The sequence below is a fragment of the Beta vulgaris genome, chromosome 3 (assembly GCF_026745355.1).
Source record: "Beta vulgaris subsp. vulgaris cultivar EL10 chromosome 3, EL10.2, whole genome shotgun sequence".
NCBI classification, from domain to species: Eukaryota; Viridiplantae; Streptophyta; class Magnoliopsida; order Caryophyllales; family Amaranthaceae; genus Beta; species Beta vulgaris.
This window is the reverse complement of record NC_079204.1, coordinates 35,013,781-35,033,450: the sequence shown is the minus strand read 5'-3', so window position 1 is coordinate 35,033,450 and position 19,670 is coordinate 35,013,781. Positions and strand designations below refer to the sequence as shown.

At 35.9% G+C, this 19,670-nt stretch overlaps 2 protein-coding genes and 1 long non-coding RNA gene across 7 annotated transcripts in view; 1 reads left to right on the top strand and 2 right to left on the bottom strand.

Moving 5' to 3' along the window:
* Nucleotides 1-193: 193 nt before the first annotated feature.
* LOC125495879 (uncharacterized) lies at nucleotides 194-1,485 on the bottom strand. 2 transcript variants are annotated; one of them, XM_057393261.1, is made up of 2 exons: nucleotides 1,375-1,485; nucleotides 194-1,254 (listed from the first exon to the last, which is right to left on the bottom strand). In XM_057393261.1, exons 1-2 carry the CDS (start codon nucleotides 1,409-1,411, stop codon nucleotides 347-349), a joined length of 945 nt encoding a protein of 314 aa, XP_057249244.1. In that variant the 5' UTR covers nucleotides 1,412-1,485; the 3' UTR covers nucleotides 194-346. The 2 variants fall into 2 exon arrangements, with proteins under 2 accessions (XP_057249244.1, XP_048496628.2); XM_048640671.2 differs by having other exon boundaries at nucleotides 194-955; nucleotides 1,055-1,434.
* Nucleotides 1,486-2,247: 762 nt separating this feature from the next.
* Nucleotides 2,248-2,495, bottom strand: LOC125495878 (uncharacterized). Its single transcript, XR_007272281.2, has 2 exons — nucleotides 2,449-2,495; nucleotides 2,248-2,366 (listed from the first exon to the last, which is right to left on the bottom strand). It is a non-coding gene; the product is annotated as an uncharacterized LOC125495878 (long non-coding RNA).
* Nucleotides 2,496-7,110: 4,615 nt separating this feature from the next.
* Nucleotides 7,111-19,670, top strand: part of LOC104883497 (sugar transporter ERD6-like 16) — a 40,386-nt gene continuing 27,826 nt past the window's right edge. For all 4 annotated transcript variants that reach the window (XR_002038844.3, XR_788570.4, XR_788569.4 and 1 more), the window contains exons 1-4: nucleotides 7,111-7,504; nucleotides 8,228-8,290; nucleotides 8,388-8,477; nucleotides 8,861-8,920. Coding sequence is in view for 1 of the 4 variants with exons in the window: in XM_010668027.4 (XP_010666329.2) it covers nucleotides 7,295-7,504; nucleotides 8,228-8,290; nucleotides 8,388-8,477; nucleotides 8,861-8,920 (423 nt within the window). In the remaining 3 variants the exon portion in view is untranslated. The remainder of the gene's footprint in view (nucleotides 7,505-8,227; nucleotides 8,291-8,387; nucleotides 8,478-8,860; nucleotides 8,921-19,670) is intronic.

Genomic DNA, 19,670 nt, shown 5'->3' with positions numbered 1-19,670 from the left:
AAAATTACAAGTATGCTTGAGCATCTGGTTGAACGTCCAGAAAAGAGCTACTGGGTCAGATCAGAATGATTGACGAGATACTTTATACTTGGCCTTGATAATAGTAATGGATGAGATCGGCCAAAATAGTTGATTAGACCAGCCAAATATTATGACGGGTTATTTTTGTACTTGTAATAGATATGAGGTTGTAAGGTAATATGTCAAAAACAGTAAAGCATAGAACAAGAGAGATTGAAAAAGATAGCTTTTCATAAATGTAAAAAAGATGATTACAACCTAAATTCATCTAAGTACAAAAGGAGGAAAATTACAAATGGCTCACGGCCAAGATACAACAAAGGAACTAAGCGGCAGGAGGATCATTGTCCTCTTCATCCTGGGCCTCAGCATCGTCCTCCCCCTCTTCATCTTCAGAAGATTCTTCAAAAACGGGAGGGTCGGCTCCGGATATAGTCGCCTTATGCAAAGCCTCCTGGAACGCCAGCCGACGAGCATATCTGGGGATATCCTCTTCTTCGGCCATCATGCCAAAAGCTTGCACTGCCCATTCCTTTGAGGTATCTATGACGGTGTTCATAGCCTCTTTGGCGCCAGCAATGGTCTCGGCCACCTCAGTACGAAGGGCTTGGTTCTTGACCTTAAGGACGAGGTTCTCCTTGAAAAAATCAGCAGCCATCGTCATGACTGAGTTCCTCTCGTCCGTCAGGACACGTTCCAATGAAGCCCGTTCGTCCAGCATCTCCGTCAACCGAAGAAGGTAGACTTTGATCTGAGACTCTAGCTCGGCAGACCGTTTTTCCAACGCAACCTTGGTCTGCTGATGCAGCACCTCTTGCTGGGCCATAGCAAACTGGGCATGATCAGCAGCCGCCGTCACATCGTGGACGAGCTTCTTATTCTCTTTTCTGAGCTCCTTTGCCCAGTCCTCTGTTATCATGCTGCGAGCAAAAAGCTGAACACATGAAAGGATAAGGCATGTCAGGACGGATGAAAAAAGAAGAAAATAAATGTCAAGTATAAAACATAAGCGTCTAGAAAAAGAAAGACGTACCTCGGCAGCAAGCTGAGACATGTAACCTACATGCCCAGACGATGCTCCCCTTAACCCCTTGATATAAGGTTCGGGAAAGCACTTAAACAGCTCCGTCTTGAGCTTCTCACGATCGGACGAAGACATCTTTCCAAAAGCTGGAGAAGATTCATCGTCAGAGAGGCTAGGGGAGCCGTCAACAGCTGGACCCTTCCCTTTATCTGAAAGGTTAGACTCGTCAGTACACCTGATGGGAATAACCACGGTCTGTTTGTTGGACGGACTCATCGGACGCCCGCCAACCCGTAGTGTTCTAACTACGTTGGAATAGTAAGACTCACCAGAGGAACGGGAAGCCGTCCTATACGCAGCCGGCATCTGGCCTACGAGTTGGGCCACAGGCCCAGAAAAGGCGGACCGTCCACAGCCGTGTCCGGCTGAGAAGATTGTCCAGCATCCTCCAATATGACAACCTCGTCAGGTTTGAAGGTGTGGGCTGCTCGGCCGGACCAGTATAGGCCACGAGGGCCCGGGAGTCGGCTTCAGCCGGCTCTTCTTTGGCCTCCTCCTTGGCCGGTAGCTCGATGACGACCTTGGGAACCGGCCGTGTGGTCTTCCTCTTCTTAGCAGTAAAGCCCTTGGCCTTTTTTGAGGAGGAGCCTCACTGGTGCCGGCCGGCCGTTTCTTTGCTGCGGCTTTCTCGGCCAAAGCTTTAGAAGTTGGGGCATTTTTCTGAAAAAGGAAAAGATTAGAATGCACGTCAAGATATCAACCAGGACGAATTGCTCCTCAAATAAGCAACTCGTCCAAAGCTATTCTAGACGGACTGCCCCTCAAGAGGCAAACCGTCAGGTGTCAACCAGGACGAATTACTCCTCAAATGAGTAACTCGTCCAAAGCTATTCTAGACGGACTGCCCCTCGAAGAGGCAAACCGTCAAGATATCAACCAGGACGGGTTGCTATTCAGATGAGTAACTCGTCCTATGCTACTCCAGACGGACTGTCCCCTAAGAGGCAAGCCGTCAAGAAATCAATCTAGACGAGTTGCTTCTTGAGAAGTTAGCTCGTCCTGTGTTTCTCTGGACGAATTGCCCCATGGGTAGACAAGTCGTCCAGGCACCATCTTGACGGTTACCCTCCAAAGTAGCAGACCGGCAGCTAAAAAAAAAAAAAAAAAAAAAAAAAAAAATGTATACATATACAATAGCTTACCAGAGTGTCGGCCCTCTTTTCGGCACCTGACTTACTGTACTCCTTCCATAGAGTATCCGCAAATCTGGACGAGCTCATGTCTCCAATCCAAGACTTCCTTAGTTTGCTCCTGGCTGAATCTGAAAAGGGAATAAAACAAGTGTTGGATGAATGATAAGCAAGTCTAGAAATTTTTACTTGGAAGATTCTTAGTTGATATACCTCTGTCCTCGTCCTGCCGTAAGCCGGCAGCGACTAGGAAGTTGTCATGGTAAAACATTTCCTTAAAAGGAATCCAATTGACGGACCCTTGAAAGAAACATCTTCCATAGTATACTCCGAAACCCGGAAGTACTCCACCATCTCTTCGGCAGAGTTACTCTCCAGTTCCAGGTATGAGGCCATCCGTCCAGTATTTGTGGTTGTCCGGCTAAAATACCAAGACGGTTTGCCACCGCTTTATTGGGCGCCTGGACAAAGAGGAACTCGCCCTTCCATGAGTGCATCTTGGAAGTCTTATCCCAAGACGTCAAGAATCCTTGACGGTTGCACACGCTCAGCCGCTTCCTTCAATGGTCCTAGGGACCTTGGCAACGTAGTGAATATGGGTGAAAGCGGCCAGAGAAGGGTCCTTTCCCTTTAAGTTGCAGACGGCCAGAAAGGTAAGGATGTTTTGCCAAGAATTAGGGGCAAGCTGATTATGTCCTATGCCGTAATACTGAAGAAGTTGGCTGATGAAAGGGTGAAGGGGAAAGCGCAGGCCGGCATCTAATGCCAGCCGATAAACTGCAAAATGGCCGGGAGGAGCACTGAAAATAGTGTCCTCTCGGCCGGGAAGGACAAAGTGGTAGCCAGGCATGGGCATAACCACTGAAAAAGGTCTAAGGTCCGAGCCTAATCGTCCCAGCCATGTGTTATCGGCCAGGATGAACCTAGGGTCAGAAAGGGGACCTAGCCGCCGTCTTATTTCAGACGAAGTGGTTGATGGCTCCTCTGAGCCACTAGCAGGGTCAGAAGAGCTAGCCGTCCTCGGCTCATCTGAGATCGTCCTATGCATGGACGGGCTGACCTCTGGAAGCCCCTGATTTCTGGTTCCTCCTCGGCATGTTCAGGAGAAGGAGTTTGGTAGGCAGGACGAGCGCTTTGGGTCTCTCGTTCTCCTTCGGCCGGAATTCGCCCAGTGGATTCCTCCCTTTCAGAGCTAGAGGCCGGCATGGTTACCCCTCTTCTGATGCGAGCTGTTTGCTTGACGCACGCCAGATTACCCTGCACAGGTAAAGACTGGGTCGTCTGACTTTGCCGTCCATGGCTAAAGATAAAGAATGCATGTCCGGCCAAGATAGGACCAACTCTAGAAGATGCCGAGGAAGTTAGGCCCTCTGTTCTAGGGTTAGCACCAACCCTTGAGCGGCCGAAATTGTTCGAGGAAGAGGACGAATCCATTTTCTTAAAATATGTGTGCAATCAAGGAAAAGAGTTGAGAATAACCTGTAGAAGAAAGTTCGGACGAATGTTGAAGATGACTTGAAATCTCGGACGAGCAAAACAACAATTGCAAGAGCTTGGACGGGAGTTGTTTTCTCTCTAAAAAGTTCAGTAAAAATTTGCAGAGTCTCTCTCTCTAGAAAATTTCTCAGCAATGTTAAAATGATTCCAGGAGCGACTAAGGCACATATTTATAGAGGGGTGAAAATGACCCCCTCATCCGGTAAAAGTAACCGTTGTTCATAGGAGTTGACCTGTGGAGACCGGCAAAATGGCGCCTCTTTTTTGAAAAAGAGAAGAGCAGTTCCAGGTCGGTTAAAAGAGGAAGATTAACCGTCTTGGCGCCCAAAAATAATAACTCCCTCTTTTAAGGGGCAAATGTTGTAGCCTAAAAAATCAACGGCTCTGGTACTGACACGTGGCCTCATCTGAGCCCTACATGTGGCATATATGCAGGGGAATAAAAGTACAAAAGGGCCTGAAGGTGACAGGCCTAAAAGTACGTTTCTCTGAAAGCGTACTAAAAAGACCTTCTTCTGGCCCCAAAAATTGTACTTAGGCCCAGTAAGTATGATTTACACCTTTATATGAAAGTGAGGTGTACTGACCAATTAACAGCTGCCACGTGTCCCAAAACTTTGATTAGCCAATCAGATGCTTCCAAATTAGGGTGCATCAAGGCACAGCAGTCATTTCAAACAGTATAAATAGTCCTTGATTTCAGGGTGAAAGGTACGTTTTTCAGAGCATAGTACTGTTACTCTGTCATAAATTCTTCTCTCTCTCTCTACTTTCTCTCTCTAAAAGTTCCTTTACATCCCTGATACCTGACTTAAGCATCGGAGGGGGAAATACCACCCAAACCTCCAGGGTGGGTCCCTTTTTTGCAGGTTGCTGGTCAGGAGTTTGCTTCGGGATTTGAACCAATCATTGTTGCACAAGTCTCCAGTTCTTAGAACCCATCTTTGGGAGTTGTGATATAAATTGCTAGTGTCACTCTACATAACAATAAGTTTAAGGAGAGAATCCAAATCCCTAGTTGAATTTTGAGTCGAAATACATCAAAATTCTTCATATCCTTGTTACCATTTAAGTTGTTGAGTCGAAATATAATAAATAAACTTGATTCTTGCAATAGTTTTCATTAAAGATCCAATCTTTAAATTCAATAAAGTTAAAGAAAGCCACTAAACTACTACTCCCTCCGTCCCAAAATATAGTTCCCATTTTTATTTTAGGAGTAAAATTTTAAAAACTTTGACCAAATATTCTTACTAATGTATACAAAAAAACATATTCATGAGGGGTCTTGTTAGACTCATCTCAATGTATAAATTCGTAATATCAACTTTTTATATTTTTTTTACTAATAAAAAATAGAAGATATCGTAAGTCAAAGGTACGTCTTGAAGACTGTGCAAAATGAAATGGGAACTATATTTTGGGACGGAGGGAGTATTATATTTTTATTAAATTTTGCATCATAGTTTCAATACATCTAAATACTTTTTTTTTTAAGTGCAATGCACTGACCTTTATCGTATTATATGCTCACTATAATAGTATTTTATGGCTAATATATAAATATAAAAGTTATCATAAGTTTATCTTAATGAATATTCTCATAATATGAACTTTGAATAATTTATTACTACATAAATAAAAACATTAATAGTTAAAAGTTTACGTAGGAAATTCTAAAAATAAAAAATATTACACTTATTTTTAAACATATGAAGTAACTTTATATTAGTCGAAATAAGCTAAAACGTTGAATGTTTATGTTATACTCCCTCTGTCCCAAAATATAGTTTGACATTTTCCTTTTTTCACGGTAATTTATGCAAGTAGAATCGAAAAGGGATAGTAAAGATTTTTTGTTTATTTAATAAAAAATATTGTATGGAAAAAGATGATTTTAGGAGAGAGAATGGAGAATAATTGGTGAAAGAGCATTAATTGTAATATTTTTGTTGAATAAACAAAGGCAAAAACAAAATTCAAGAAGCAAATAAATGATAGGACATGGTTAGTCTGGTCAAATTACGGAAAAATGTGGAACTAAATATGAAAATGGGAATTATATTTTGAGATACCCAAAATCAAAATACTCCCTCTGTTTCAAAATATAAGGCATTCACGCTTTACGAATATTTACTTTGACCACAAATATCTCTCAAATACTATAAATAAAAATTATAAAAATTTTCTATCAACATAAATTGAGAGTAATTAACGGTCAAAATCCGACCTCAAACATCGTGTGTGCCTTATATTGTGAAACGGAGGGTGTAAAAATTATATTTTGGGACGGAGAGAGTAGATGAAAGTCTAAACATAGCGGTATAGATGTGATTTGATTATATATTCATATCAGATCTTGAGTACTGATTAGATGTAACTCACCCCAGATGCTACTATAGATAAGTAGTGAAGTGAAGCCGTAAAGGAGTCCTCAAAAGTAATTAATTGGAGGCATTATGAGTTTATGACTAAATCCTAAATACTACTCATAAATAAATCACAATCATTGAAAAGAGACAAAAATTGTCGTCAACGTCGGATCCACGATTGCCCTTGCATCATTATTTATCTCCAATTGATGCTTTCACTTGCCAGTTGCAAAATGTGAGACATATTCGACAAAAATGTTCGCGCACCCATTTTCCACCAATACGCCCAATGTGATAATCTAACCGCGATTCCATTCATTCATGAAAATCATGATTCGTTTCATAGAGATGACTTATGTCTTGAATCGTCAGATCGGATAAAATTTCGTCGATTACGAAAATCAAAGTCTTCTAAAAGATTAGAGAGGTTTAGCTATTCCATGATGGAAAACAGTCAGAGTTCACAAGGGACAGCTAATATTCACATGCAAAACTAGTTAAATCAACTGATACTACTATGTATTATTGTGCTATTATACTATGGCTATGTTTAGTTCACCTGAAATTTTCTGATCTGAACTTATTTGAACTTATTTTTTCTGATCTGATCTAAACTGATCTGATTACATGATCTTATCTTTTAGATTTTTCTCAATATATAAGGAAAAATATAGTCATGTGGGGTCTTGTTTGATTCGTCTCAATGAGTACTTTATTAATATTCAATTATTATAATTTTTCCTAATTTGTAATGAAAGATATGATGATTTTTAAATATAAGCATAATCTGAACTGATCTGATCTGAACTTATTTTTTCTGATCTGATCTGATCTGATTAGATCTGAAATAAGCAAAAATAAAGTGAACTGAACATAGCCTATATATGACCTAACAAGATTTTTTTTGATTATTTTAAAATATCTTGTTTAAATTCAAAAACTTTTAAAAAATATCTTATTACCCAACACTCTAATTACCTGACCCTATAAATACCTCTAAATGAACCTTCACTATTTGTCAAAACCCCCCTATTATTTTCGTTTCTTCTTTAAACCTAGTAAACTATTTCCATTTTAATTTTTAGGATTAGTTTTTCGTTTTAGATTGTTTTGAATTTATTTTATTTAGTCTTATCTCCTACAGAAATAAAAGGATAAAGAAAAGCTCATAATTTAGGATAAGAGTGAACATGTCAATTGAAAATTGTCACGAGAATACGCAAAATATCCAACATAATGGGCTTCAAGAGTTAAAATCACCATTGGTGAAAGGACAATGCAAGGATGTTGATTATGAAGATGATGAATATGGGAGTGAAACTCGTGATGATAGCTCCATTACTATGGTCTTGTTTAGTACTTGTGTGGCTGTTTGTGGCTCTTTTATCTTTGGAACATGTGTAAGTACTTGCTCTTATTTCGTTTCCTCATTATTAAATATGGAATATCTATTCTACAGCGGATTAATGTACCAAATATATCAGGATATCTTGACCTATTGGTTAAGATTGAGGTGTTGTGAACGATAGATTATAGCTTTGAATTCCTCGTTCATTCTTTATACATATTTTCTCATTATATATTTTATAGAGAATGATTTTTCAAATAGCGGAACTTATAGACATGCGTGACAGCGTGAGGTCATTTCACTAAATTTAAACTACTTAAATTTTTAATTCTTATAAGTTTACTAGGTACTTTTATAAGTGTACTTTATATGGGGCGTACATCTTTTTTTTAGTGCATGTAATGTAAAAGTTTAAAGTTAGGTAAATAACCCATTTACAAAAGATTGGTAGCTATTAAAAAATCAAAATTATATCACAGTAATCATAAAATTTAGACAAATAGAGTTGATTGTTTTTTTTGTTGAACACTAATTATTGTAAAAACCTAAGAGGTACACATGATTTATTTTCTTTGATATGAAATTATAGGAATTTTTATTTGAGGTAATTGTCTGTAGAAAATTTGAGAACTTGAAAGTTGAAAGCAGTTCTAACTTTTTCATTGTGTATAGAAAATCCAATAAAGTAGGGAAAATAAAATGGAGTATGTAAATCTAATATAAACATGCAGTGGTATGTATTTATTTGTAATAGCTAAGGTTGAGTGATTTGCAGGTTGGATACTCAGCGCCCACTCAATCAGCAATTAGGGCAGATCTGAATCTATCTCTTGCACAGGTGTTTAATTTGATAAATTATTTTGGTTTTCTTTTTAAAAAAACATATTAGTTAATTGACAATTCTAGAATATTTTGGTTGTTCATGCATGATGCAGTACTCTACTTTCGGCTCAATATTAACAATTGGTGCAATGGTTGGTGCTGTATCAAGTGGTCGAATTGCAGATTTTAGTGGTAGAAAACAGGTATATATATATTGTTATAAAAAAAAGATTTTTCTAACCTATGTTCCAACTTCCAAGACATAAGTTAAGAATAACAAAAATCACATATAAAATATGATTGTATAGAAAGTTTTTATTTTAAAATCCAACTAAACTAAAACATTATTGCATGATTATTACTATCTTAATTATCTATTCTTATGTAATATCCCTAAAAAAAATCTTGTTGCATTGTATTATATTTTTCTAATCTTTAAAACTTTAACCTATGTTAGACATAGGTTACAAAAATTCATAAAAGAAAACATATATAGTAGTACATTATAAAATTTAGACTGGTGTTTATGCTATAGCATTCCTCACAAAGGGTTTGATTTTCTAAACATGATTTGTTGCTAAAACAGGCTATGAGAATGTCAGCGTGTTTCTGTATCATGGGGTGGCTTGCAATCTATTTTGCCACGGTACGCCAATATCTGTCACTTTCTCTACTTCTTTTTATTTTTTAATTTTTTTTTAAAAAAATGACAAATGCTACGTTAAGCTAGTAAAAAAAACATACAATAAAAACATATCCGTTTTACTAATTGTAGCGGTTGGGGGTAGCTGCTAGTTGTTTACTAATAGCTATTAACAATTAATATATAGAGTAATCGTTTAATTAGAAGTGTTTGGCAAAAGTAGGTATTGAGATTGTAAAATAAATGACATTTATTTAGATATGAAATAAATTATAACAATTCCATTAGTTAGCTCCATAATTATATTCAATATTTATTTTTCAAATAACTTGCACAGATTAACCTTGAAAAAATGTATAAATTTCATATAATATTTAATCCTTAAAAAATTTATATTACCAATTTTAACTAAAATTCTTGTGGAATTTGAGAATAATATATTGTAAAATATTAATTATATTTTCTCTTTAAAATAAATATTTAATTCACATACTTGTTATTGTAAAGGAAAAATAATGAATTGCCATAAAATAAAGTAATTAATAAACAAAAAAAGGGAAAAAGAATTTTGAAATATTGTTTTACCTTAATCTACTATATAGTGTTTATTCGCTACACCGCTATATAAAAATCTCACACGTTACTTGGAGTTCTACAATCATTACTCATAATATACTCCAACCGAACTGTTATTACAACCATTACCTTACCAAAAACTCATAATTTTCTTAAATAGTGTTTTATCTTGTCCAACAGCTACCCACTACCTAAAACGCTAGAAAACAAAGGAAATTTTCAATGATAACAAGAGAAATTCTCATGGTAACCCTAAGTTTTGGCTTTTTCTCTTTGATAATGAAATTTATTTTTAGTTCTCAATGTTAACCCCGTGTTTATGGTTTAACATGAAAAGTGGTATCATTAACAATTTTTGTTATACAATTGCTACAATGGTTGCTTTTAAACGAAGTAAGGTTTCAGTCTCTAGATAAACATAAATACATTTAAAAACTTATTTTCAACGAGAGACAAACAAAATGTTTTTTTTTTTGCGAAACTTATGTAGCCCTTGACCCCTTGACGAAATCGATTATATAGTCTCCAATGCGTATATGAGGACAACAACTGTACTCAATAACCAACATAAGTTGATCCGACGCATTTTTTCAATACTCATAAATTCTCATAAATACGTTTAACTTTGGAGTAACCTACGGTATGAGCTCCCTAAACAAAAGATACATTTTGTTAATATGAGTGGTACATTAGATTCTTGTAAAACAATCATGTGAAGTATGTATTACAACTTATGCCATACGAGTTTAGAAAAACCTTCATTAGTTTATAAACAACTAACCTTTTTGCTAATTGTTTATAATGAAAAGTAGTTATTAATGTCACATCATCAAGTGTCATAAAAAACATAGGGTTACCATTGATATAAAAATTAAGTTTGGTTACCAAAAAAAATCTAAAACAATACAAGGCTATAGGCCTTTTTCTTAAAAATATATCGAGAATAGCATACTTGCCTCAAGCCCTCAATTATAAATTTACTAGCTTTTAATGCACGCGATGCGTGCGACGACATTCACCCCAAATTAAATCACTACTCTCCCAATTACCATATTCATACTTCTAAATTTTACGTAATATTTTTTCTCTCTCTATTCAATTGAACATCATCTTTATCAATTTCCCCCAATTCAAAACACACACTCGATTTGAATTTCAACAATCTTCGAATTACATTTTAAATAAACTGTCATTTAAGGTTTTTTTTTTTTTGGAAAAAAATATAATACAACACATATTCGTAAGAGTTACTATATTAGTTTGAGTTTAGTTTCACTCGAACACACAGTACATATTTTTAAGATTTACTGAACATAGAACAACACACATAATTTTATTTTCAAACGAACTGCGTACTTGAATAATGGTAAAGAAGCGGCAAATTTTAGAATTCCGTATTTGAGAATGTCGTGAAGCTACAATCTATATATGAATAGAACTAGTTTTTTATTGTTTGAAGCTTGCGTTTTGAATTGAGTTTGTGTTATGGAAAAATTGAATTGAGAGGATATGGCGTGTAATTTTTTGTTATTGTATTTTGTAGTATTAATGTTTGGTAAGTTCTTGATTATGAATCTTTTTGATTGAATTTTTTTATTGGCAAGTTTATATGATTGAATCTTATATGAGTTGATTGGGTCTAAATTTGATTTGATTGATATTTTCGTTTTGGCAAGTTTATGCCTGGAATTGAGGTTGATTAAGTGGTCAAAGAGGAATTTAAGTAAATTCCAAGGGAGACAGCATTGCTCCCCCTAGCTTATATAATAGAGATAATGGAGACCCTTACAATTAAAGGAAAAAAGGGTATTCAAAAAATAAAAAAAATGTCATATTTTTGTTACTCAAACCTTCTCCTACTTATTATTCTACTAGAAATAAAGAATAAAAGATATTTTGATGAGAATAATCTCACATTTCGGCGATCTTTCCAAAACAGTCCCACTTTTTTAAAATTTTGGGAATAATCCAACCTTTAATATATGTTTGCATAAAAAGGGTTGTTACATGTTGGTAACCTGTAATTGCAAGTTTAATTTAATTTCCTAATTACATGATTAACAACAAATTTGATATATTTTAATTTCAAATTAACTAAATTTATTTTAGAGCTTCTCCCTTCCCTTGTACCACAACAACCAAATGACAAATGCCTTCACCCACCACCACACCCCAATTCACCCCTCGACACCGCAACTTCTATCTCCTCCCCTCAAACCACCGTCGAAGACTACTATAACACCCTGATAATTCTCTCTTTTCAAATATACATTTTCAATATAAAACATAGAGAATTACCAAAGCATTATCGCCTGTGTGATAACGTATCAACTTATTCAAAATTTTGCAGCGGAAAACATATAACTAAACTTCATACTTTTAATATAATAAATAAATAAGTACTTAGAAACCAAACACACTATAAATGTCTACTTCAAAACCAAACTTAATATGTTCCTACTAATGTAATTGATATAACCATTTGTTACACAAGCTCTCCATTCCTAGATTCTTATGATGCAATATTTGCAAACCTGCAAATGTCAATACTCTAAAGAATCTGCTCACCAAAATGGGTCATCACAAGATCAATAAGGTGAAGTCGTGATCAACAATCACTAATAAAGCACGTAATCAGCAAAGCTGAGTACTACATAATAATGCATAACCATTCCTAACATGATACTTATAAATAATAAGCATCGATAAATAATAACAAAACAATATAACATTCTGCAGATAACTTTTACTAAACTAAACTTTGATATTACTTTAACGGAATAGTTAGTGGACCGAGTTGTCTAACTAAACTTGCCTTCACCTAGGAAGACGAAATACGGGTGACACTCTGTATTCCAGAATGACCTGTGATATCGAGGAACCTTTGAAAAATAGGAACGATGATCAATCCGTTTCTCAGAAGAAAAAAACCATGGGCTACCACCATGTACTCCAACTCCTGATTGTCCACTTCAGACGTGCACCAGTCTAAAATTTACTACTATCCAGTTACACTTTACGTGATTTACAATTTATTACTTGTTATGACACACAAGTAACACAGGCATATATAATCACACATTCACAACTAAAATCCTTTTTATCTTAGGATTAAATAAGTGATCACACAACTTACAATCCAAGATTAATTTCTTCCATAACTATTTCTTATTTGTTGAACATAGTCAACAACCAATCTTATCTTTCAAAGGCATAACTTATCAACTTACCAAATAAGGCTCGCAGTCCTCATAAAGTAATGAACATAATACTATAAGGGAACACATGATTCAACACGATTCAATCTCTACAATATATTAATTCCCCCATGTGATTTAATAGCTAAAGTTTCCAACCACATGCTTACATCAATATTCCATAAAAACATGATAATCAACTCATAATCAAATCTCATAATCAACATATTTGCACACAGGCATAAAACATGTAAAATCATATCATGCTAGAAATCACATATGAACTTCCAAAGTTCTTATACATGATATTACAACTTTTCTTAAATCATGATACTATATCAGATAACACATAGGTATGTACGTACTTTGTGTAAACAAACGGATAAGCCACCTTTAATCACTTTCAAAGTCACAACTGAATAAGCTCCGCCTAAAACAACCAATATAATTCAGAGTCAATACTCTAAATAAAATCCAACAACTTTAAAATACTTCAAATCCTCTTTAAAAGTATTTAAAAGTTCTTTTACCATTAAAACTTAAATTACTTATAATATCTAACATAGTATTACTATACTAGTAATAAAAATCCATAAAACTCCATTATTTATGCCCTTTCTAAAATTCCACCAACTTATAAAACTATAAAACTCTATTTAAACATATACTTAAACATGCTTAAATTCATATTTAAATCAATCTCATAGTTTGTAACATGCTACTATGATTTTCAAATATTTAACACCCTAAAAATTCATGCTTTGATAATTAAAAACTCAATCTAAAAATAATAATCAAATCTAAAATTATTCTTTTGATACATAATATATATAATCCAAGATTAATCATTAAAATAGTAAATTACAGTTATTAATCATGATTAGTACTAAAATAAAGCATAAAAACATGATCTTTAATTAAAACTTGAGGAGGAAGAAAAGAATTTAACCAACGAATCAAAGAAACAAGGAGAACAAGGCGCCGAAAACAGGACAGCGGTACCGACGAAAATAAGTAGGCGGCAACAAAGGAGAGGTTTGTGTTTGTGACGTTTCTTGGCAAAGAAGAGAGTATTACATGAAGAAGAAGAAAGAAAAATTGGAAGAACACAACACGTGAAAGAGAGAGAAGGAGGAAGGGGGCCGGCAATTTGGAATTGTAAGGAAATAATTTTTTTTTTGTGTGGTATTTATAAGTAGGCTTTTCCTTTTGGGCTTAGGAAAACGAGATTGGGTTTAAATAAAGTTTGATGATGAATAGGATTAATGAATTAGAAGTCCTAACATCAATAGAAATCCTTTTCCTAATCCACTTAGAATTTGGATTCCTTAAGCCCATTTAAACTTCTTTTCCAACTTCAATTAGTATTTCAAACATTTTTCAAAGCATGCCTTAACAAAAATAATTTAACTTCCTTAAATCCTTAAAATAATTTCTTTGACTTTCAAAATGGTCAACCTTCCTTAAATAAATAAATCATTTCATACTAAATTATGTTTAAATATAAATATATAAATACTAAAATATATTTATAAAATCCATAAAATTACGGGGCATTAAAACCACCACCACTACGTCACAAACCCCTCACACCTTTCTCCCACTACTTCATAAATGAGCTATTGCAACCTTTGAGAGGTGTTTCAACAGAGCCAAATAACGTTGCAATAGAGCTATTGCAAAGGCCCAACGACCGTTGTTGTCGATGGCGTTGCATTAGACCTAACACAACGGTCTTTTGGGCCTATTGCAACGCCCTTTAGCAAACTTCAAAACTCGTTGCATTAGCTGCAAAGAAACAACCTTTTTGTAGTAACGCAATGCCCCTTGAACATCATCCAAGGTCGATGCATTAGCCTAGTGCAATGCTTATTTGCACCTAATGAAACGATTAATAAGCTGTTGTAATACAGTAGTCCAGATATATGTCTAGGAATCTATTGCAATGGTGTATCATGTATAAATATATTTCCTAATCATTTAATATTGACAATAAGCTAATATAATAAAACAAGCCAACAATGTTAAGTTATCATTTTGATTAAAAAATCTGTAGTGATCATGAATTTAAGAACATATCCTATCGTTCAACAAATTACAAAATAAAGTACATAAGTAGTAGTTGTAGCAAACCAGAAGATACAATATTTTTCCTTTGCCTGAGATCATGAATATATTCACTAAACCATTCCAAACAATAGAAGAACACTAACTAGCCATGTAATTCTAAAAACCTACACACTTAGAAGTGAACTGTACCATGAAAAGTTGGCATTTGTGATGTCTCCTTGCCTAATTTGGTTTGTTCGTACCTACATATATAAACAATCAAATTATAGTTAGTAAGCACTGTGTTCAATTTGTATGAATACAATCATTTGTAGCAACTCAATCTACCATATTTTCAAGACACTAAGGAGTTATTCACTCCAATAGCACTTAAGAGATGTTTGATGTCTTTTGTTCTCTCTATCCACATTATCCCAATGCCACAACAACTGCACAAGATCTAAATTGTCCTCATGCCACCTACAATGATCTTATTTGAGATCCTAAAACAATCTTTGTTTAAAAACTCTAAAGTATAATATCAGGTCTATAATGTATCAGTTACCATGTAAGGTTACTAGTTAGTATAAACGGCAACTACATACGTCACTCCAAACTAAAAAAAAAAAGGTTTAATTGATTTTCCCACTTGTTAAACACATTCTTTTAGACCACTTTCAAGGATTAAAACAATACAAAGGAAAATTTTGATTAGAAATAATAGGTCAATACTCTACATTCACTACTTATTTAGTTACATGTGATCTTGAGCATAGGAGCGTTGAATTGTACGGCAATCAACGAAAGAGATCGTCGATTGTTGAAGGAACTCATCACGAGCGGCAGGGTGCACCAGCAAAACTGTTGGGCGCGGCAAAGTAGGAGTTTGGCTCTGTGAGCCGCTGGGGTGCCGCCAGATCAGTTTCAATCTGCTTATGAATGTGTTGAGCCGCTAGGCGCGACAAATGTCGATCTACAGCATGCACCAATGCTCGAGGGGTTTAAAAGCCCTATTTCTTATTTCTTATTGCCTTCTTACTCATGTATTATTAGCCTACATATAAATACTCTACTTGTAGGTTAATAAGTTTATCATCGAAACACAAGAGAGAGAAACAATAGAAAAGTTCTAAGAGAGAGAGAGCTTTGAGAGATTCATTGAAGAAAGTATCGAAGTGATTCTCTTGCCTATTCGCTTCCATTGCAAAAAACTTGGTACTAGATTTTGAGACTAAAGTTACATAAGGGATCCGAGAAGATGAATACGATGAACTCAAAGATCGAAAGTTTACGGGGAGGAATGATTTCGGGTATGGCAGATAAATATGCGTGCTTTATTAAAGCAATAAGGCATCTGGAAACCTTTTGTCAAAAAGGATGATAAAATCAAAGCTGCAGACGGACCTGGTGAGGCCAAATTGGAGGTGATGGAGGAGAAGGCTCACTCCACATTTTGCTATGTTTGCATACGATGTGGTCAAGGAAGTTGCAGACGAAACGACTGCTGCCGGTCTGTGGGCGAAGTTGGAGAGTCCTACATGACAAAGTCACTCACCAACAAAATGCTTTTGAAGCAATGTTTGTTTGCATTCCGTATGCACGGAGGTACTTCTCTCTAAGAGATCATCTAGATAAACTTAATACTATTTTACTTGATCTGCGTAATATAGATGTTAAGATTGAGGATGAACATGCTGCTTTGATTTTGCTTGTTTCACTACCAAATATATATGAAAACTTTGTTGAATCATTTGTTGTTAGGAGAGTGACTATGGTTCTAGAAAAAGTGAAGTCGACACTATTTACTAGATGGTTGTCCTAGAAGGCGGAACGATAGGAAGTGGAGGAGATTCAAGGCTGGGTTAGTGCTGGACTCAACTAAGGGGAAGGGTCCTAAGAAGAAAAAAAATCTAAGGATAAAGGGGCCAATCCTAGGAATGTCTGTCACATCTGTTAAGAACCTGGCCATTGGAGACATCAATGCCCTAAGAACATAAAATTTCCAATGCTAACATTGTTCAATAGGGTATAAAATATGACTCTAAGGAGGACTTAGCACTAGATGTTGTTTATGTGTTTAGTCCATCTAACCATAGAGTTCTAGATTCGGGGTGCTCTTACCATATGTTTCCAAGTTAAGAGGCGCCTAGCCTTGCTCAGGAGCGTCCTATGAGGACGAATTTCACAAAACCCCCCAAACATGTATGGTTTTGAAGATATGGTGGCTCATGCACTACATGTTGTTGAGGAGGTGGATGTCTATGAGCCATCTACCTACAGGAAGGTAGTTCCATGTACGAAGTCTAGTCATTGGCTTGCTGCAATGGGAGATTAGATGTAGTCACTTCATAAGAACGAGACTTAGGAGCCTGTGCGTAAGTCCCAGGGAGGAAAATTGTTACTTGTAAATGGGTTTTCAATAAAAAAAGAGGGGATGACATCTGCAGAGGGGGATATGTATAAGTCTTGACTAGTTGCAAGAGGGTTAACACAAAGAGAGTGAGTAGACTATAATGAGATTTTTTCACTTGTGTCAGACATACTTCTATTAGGGTGCTACTAACAATAGTTGCACATAAGGAATTTGAGCTTGATCAACTAGATGTAAAAAAAACTTTTCTACATGGAGAGTTAGAAGAGGAGATGTATATGGCTCAACCAGATGGTTCTAGTTTCCAGGGAAGGAAACTTTTGTTTGCAAGTTGAAGAAGTCCTTATATGGGATAAAGAAGTTTCCGATGAAGTGATACAAGAGATTTGATAGCCACATGATTGAGTTAGGCTACAATAGGAGTTCATATGATTGCTATGTGTATCACAACAAGGCTGATAGATCACAGATGGATATTTCATCTACATAGTGTTGTATGTAGATGATATGTTGATAGCAGCTAGGAACAAGTCGAATGTTCAGAAGTTGTGAAAATGAAGGATTTGGGTGCAGCTCGAAAAATTTTGGGTATGGAGATTTATAGGGAGATAGCTTAGAAGAAGCTCTTCTTTTCATAGAAAGGCTACATGGACAATGTATTGTCAAGGTTTGGCATTTGACATGTCAACTGTTAAGCCTATAAATACTCCAAGTGCAACCAATAGTGATTTGTCCGTTGCATTTGCGCCTAAGCCTGCTTAGTAGAAGGAGTACATGAGTCGGGTTCTGTATGCTAGTGCACTATGGAGGTCGATTATGCAATGGTTTGCTCTAGGCCGGATCATTCACATTCATTCAGTGTTGTTAGTAGGTTCACAGGTGATCCTGGTAAGGAGCATTGGCAGGTAGTCAAGAGGATCTTTCGGTATCTTTGAGGTGCGTCAAATATTGGTATTATCTATGGAGGTGATGTGACATGTTTAGTTACATGTTTCTCTGATTCTGATTATGCCGGGGATGTGGGCAGTAGAAGATTTGTAACTGGTTATGTGTTCACTATTGGTGTTTCTGTTGTGAGTTGGAAAGTTACTTCACAGCCTATAGTGACTTTGTCTACTACTGAAGTAGAGTATATGACCTTAACAGAAGTAGCTAAGGGGGGAATCTGGTTAAAGGGGCTAGTCAGCGATTTGGGTCTACATCATGACCAGACGATAATGTATTGTGACAACTTGAGTGCGATATGCTTGGCCAAGGATCAAGTTATTCATCAAAGGACTAAACATATTGATGTTAGGTATCAATTTTTAAGAAGTGAGACAAGAATTAAGGTGAAGAAGGTAGGTATAGGTGATAATCGTGGTGATATGTTCACCAAATCGGTTCCACAGAGTAAGTTTCAACATTGTCTGGGAACTTGCTCAATGTTCGAGGTTGTTAATTGCCCTTTGGGGTAAGTCTCAGGTCTTTAGAGGTTAATCTGGTGTCTTTAAGGGACAAATCTGGTCTGGTTGTCTATCGAATCAAATTTGATTGGGAGGATTTGGGCATTATGTTCAATGCATCTACTATCTTGTTATCTGGTTTGTTGTGAGAGGATTGAAGTCAAAGTGAAGATTTGTAGCGAATATGCCTTGAATCTGGTGAAAGCGTGAAGAATTGAGCAAGTTCAAGTGCTTGAACCGTCAACCGGGTAGGCTCTCCTGCCTAGGTGATTTTGGCCCGGGCGGTCGGGCAAGTGAGCTGGCCGTGTTTCGCAAAGTAGCTTGCGCTCCCGACCAGGTGGCCAATCAGGCGGTTTGGCCCGGGCAAATGGGGGGGGGGGTGTGTTCGATGCGGGTTTGGCGATTATCTGGTTATACATATGCTTAACCTAATTCGTTGAAAAGGCGTTATTTTAGTGTTACACACATCTGTAATCTGAAATTCCAAGATCAATAAAACATTTCTTACTCTATGCCCGTGGACCCAACACATCTTTCTTGAAAAGCATAAATCTGTGTGTTTTAATTGTTGTTTTGCATTCAATATTTGTTTTCTCACATCCATTATAACACTAGCAATAACACTTTCCAAAATAACACAACATAGAGAACAGACAATCAAATATGATACTACGACTTTATCATATAAAAAAAAAAAGACAATCAAGTGAGCAAGTTTTTGGGATAAATGTGATCAATAAGGTTGATAATAATCGAAGGTTTGCATAGAACTTTGGACATGAAGAATGAAACAAATAGTTTTTTGTTCCATTTTTAAAAAGAACACAAATTTAAACTTTTGTTTGTCAATTCATGTTGGGACAACGTAAATTTAAACAATAAGTATGGTTATGGCACTTACATTTTATATAGTACACATCGATGTGGGACATTTGATATTTTACATAAAATATCATTTTTAATAATCTTTCAGTTTGCTCACGAGCTTTCAAGTCGAGCCAAGGGTAGTATTCGTTAAAATCTTGTGCTCGACTACTTAACCATTACCTAAAGACAAACTATCATTATGTCTACCATGAATATATTTTCTCGTGAGCTTTTCGAGTCAAGTAGGT

What these genes read in the sequence shown, in the direction of transcription:
- LOC125495879 (XM_048640671.2), bottom strand. Translation starts at nt 1,411, where the DNA reads ATGCCGGCTGCGTATAGGACGGCTTCCCGTTCCTCTGGTGAGTCTTAC. An exon ending in TGTCTCAGCTTGCTGCCGAG is followed by an intron (nt 956 to 1,054) that starts GTACGTCTTTCT and finishes TCATGTGTTCAG; the next exon opens with CTTTTTGCTCGCAGCATGAT.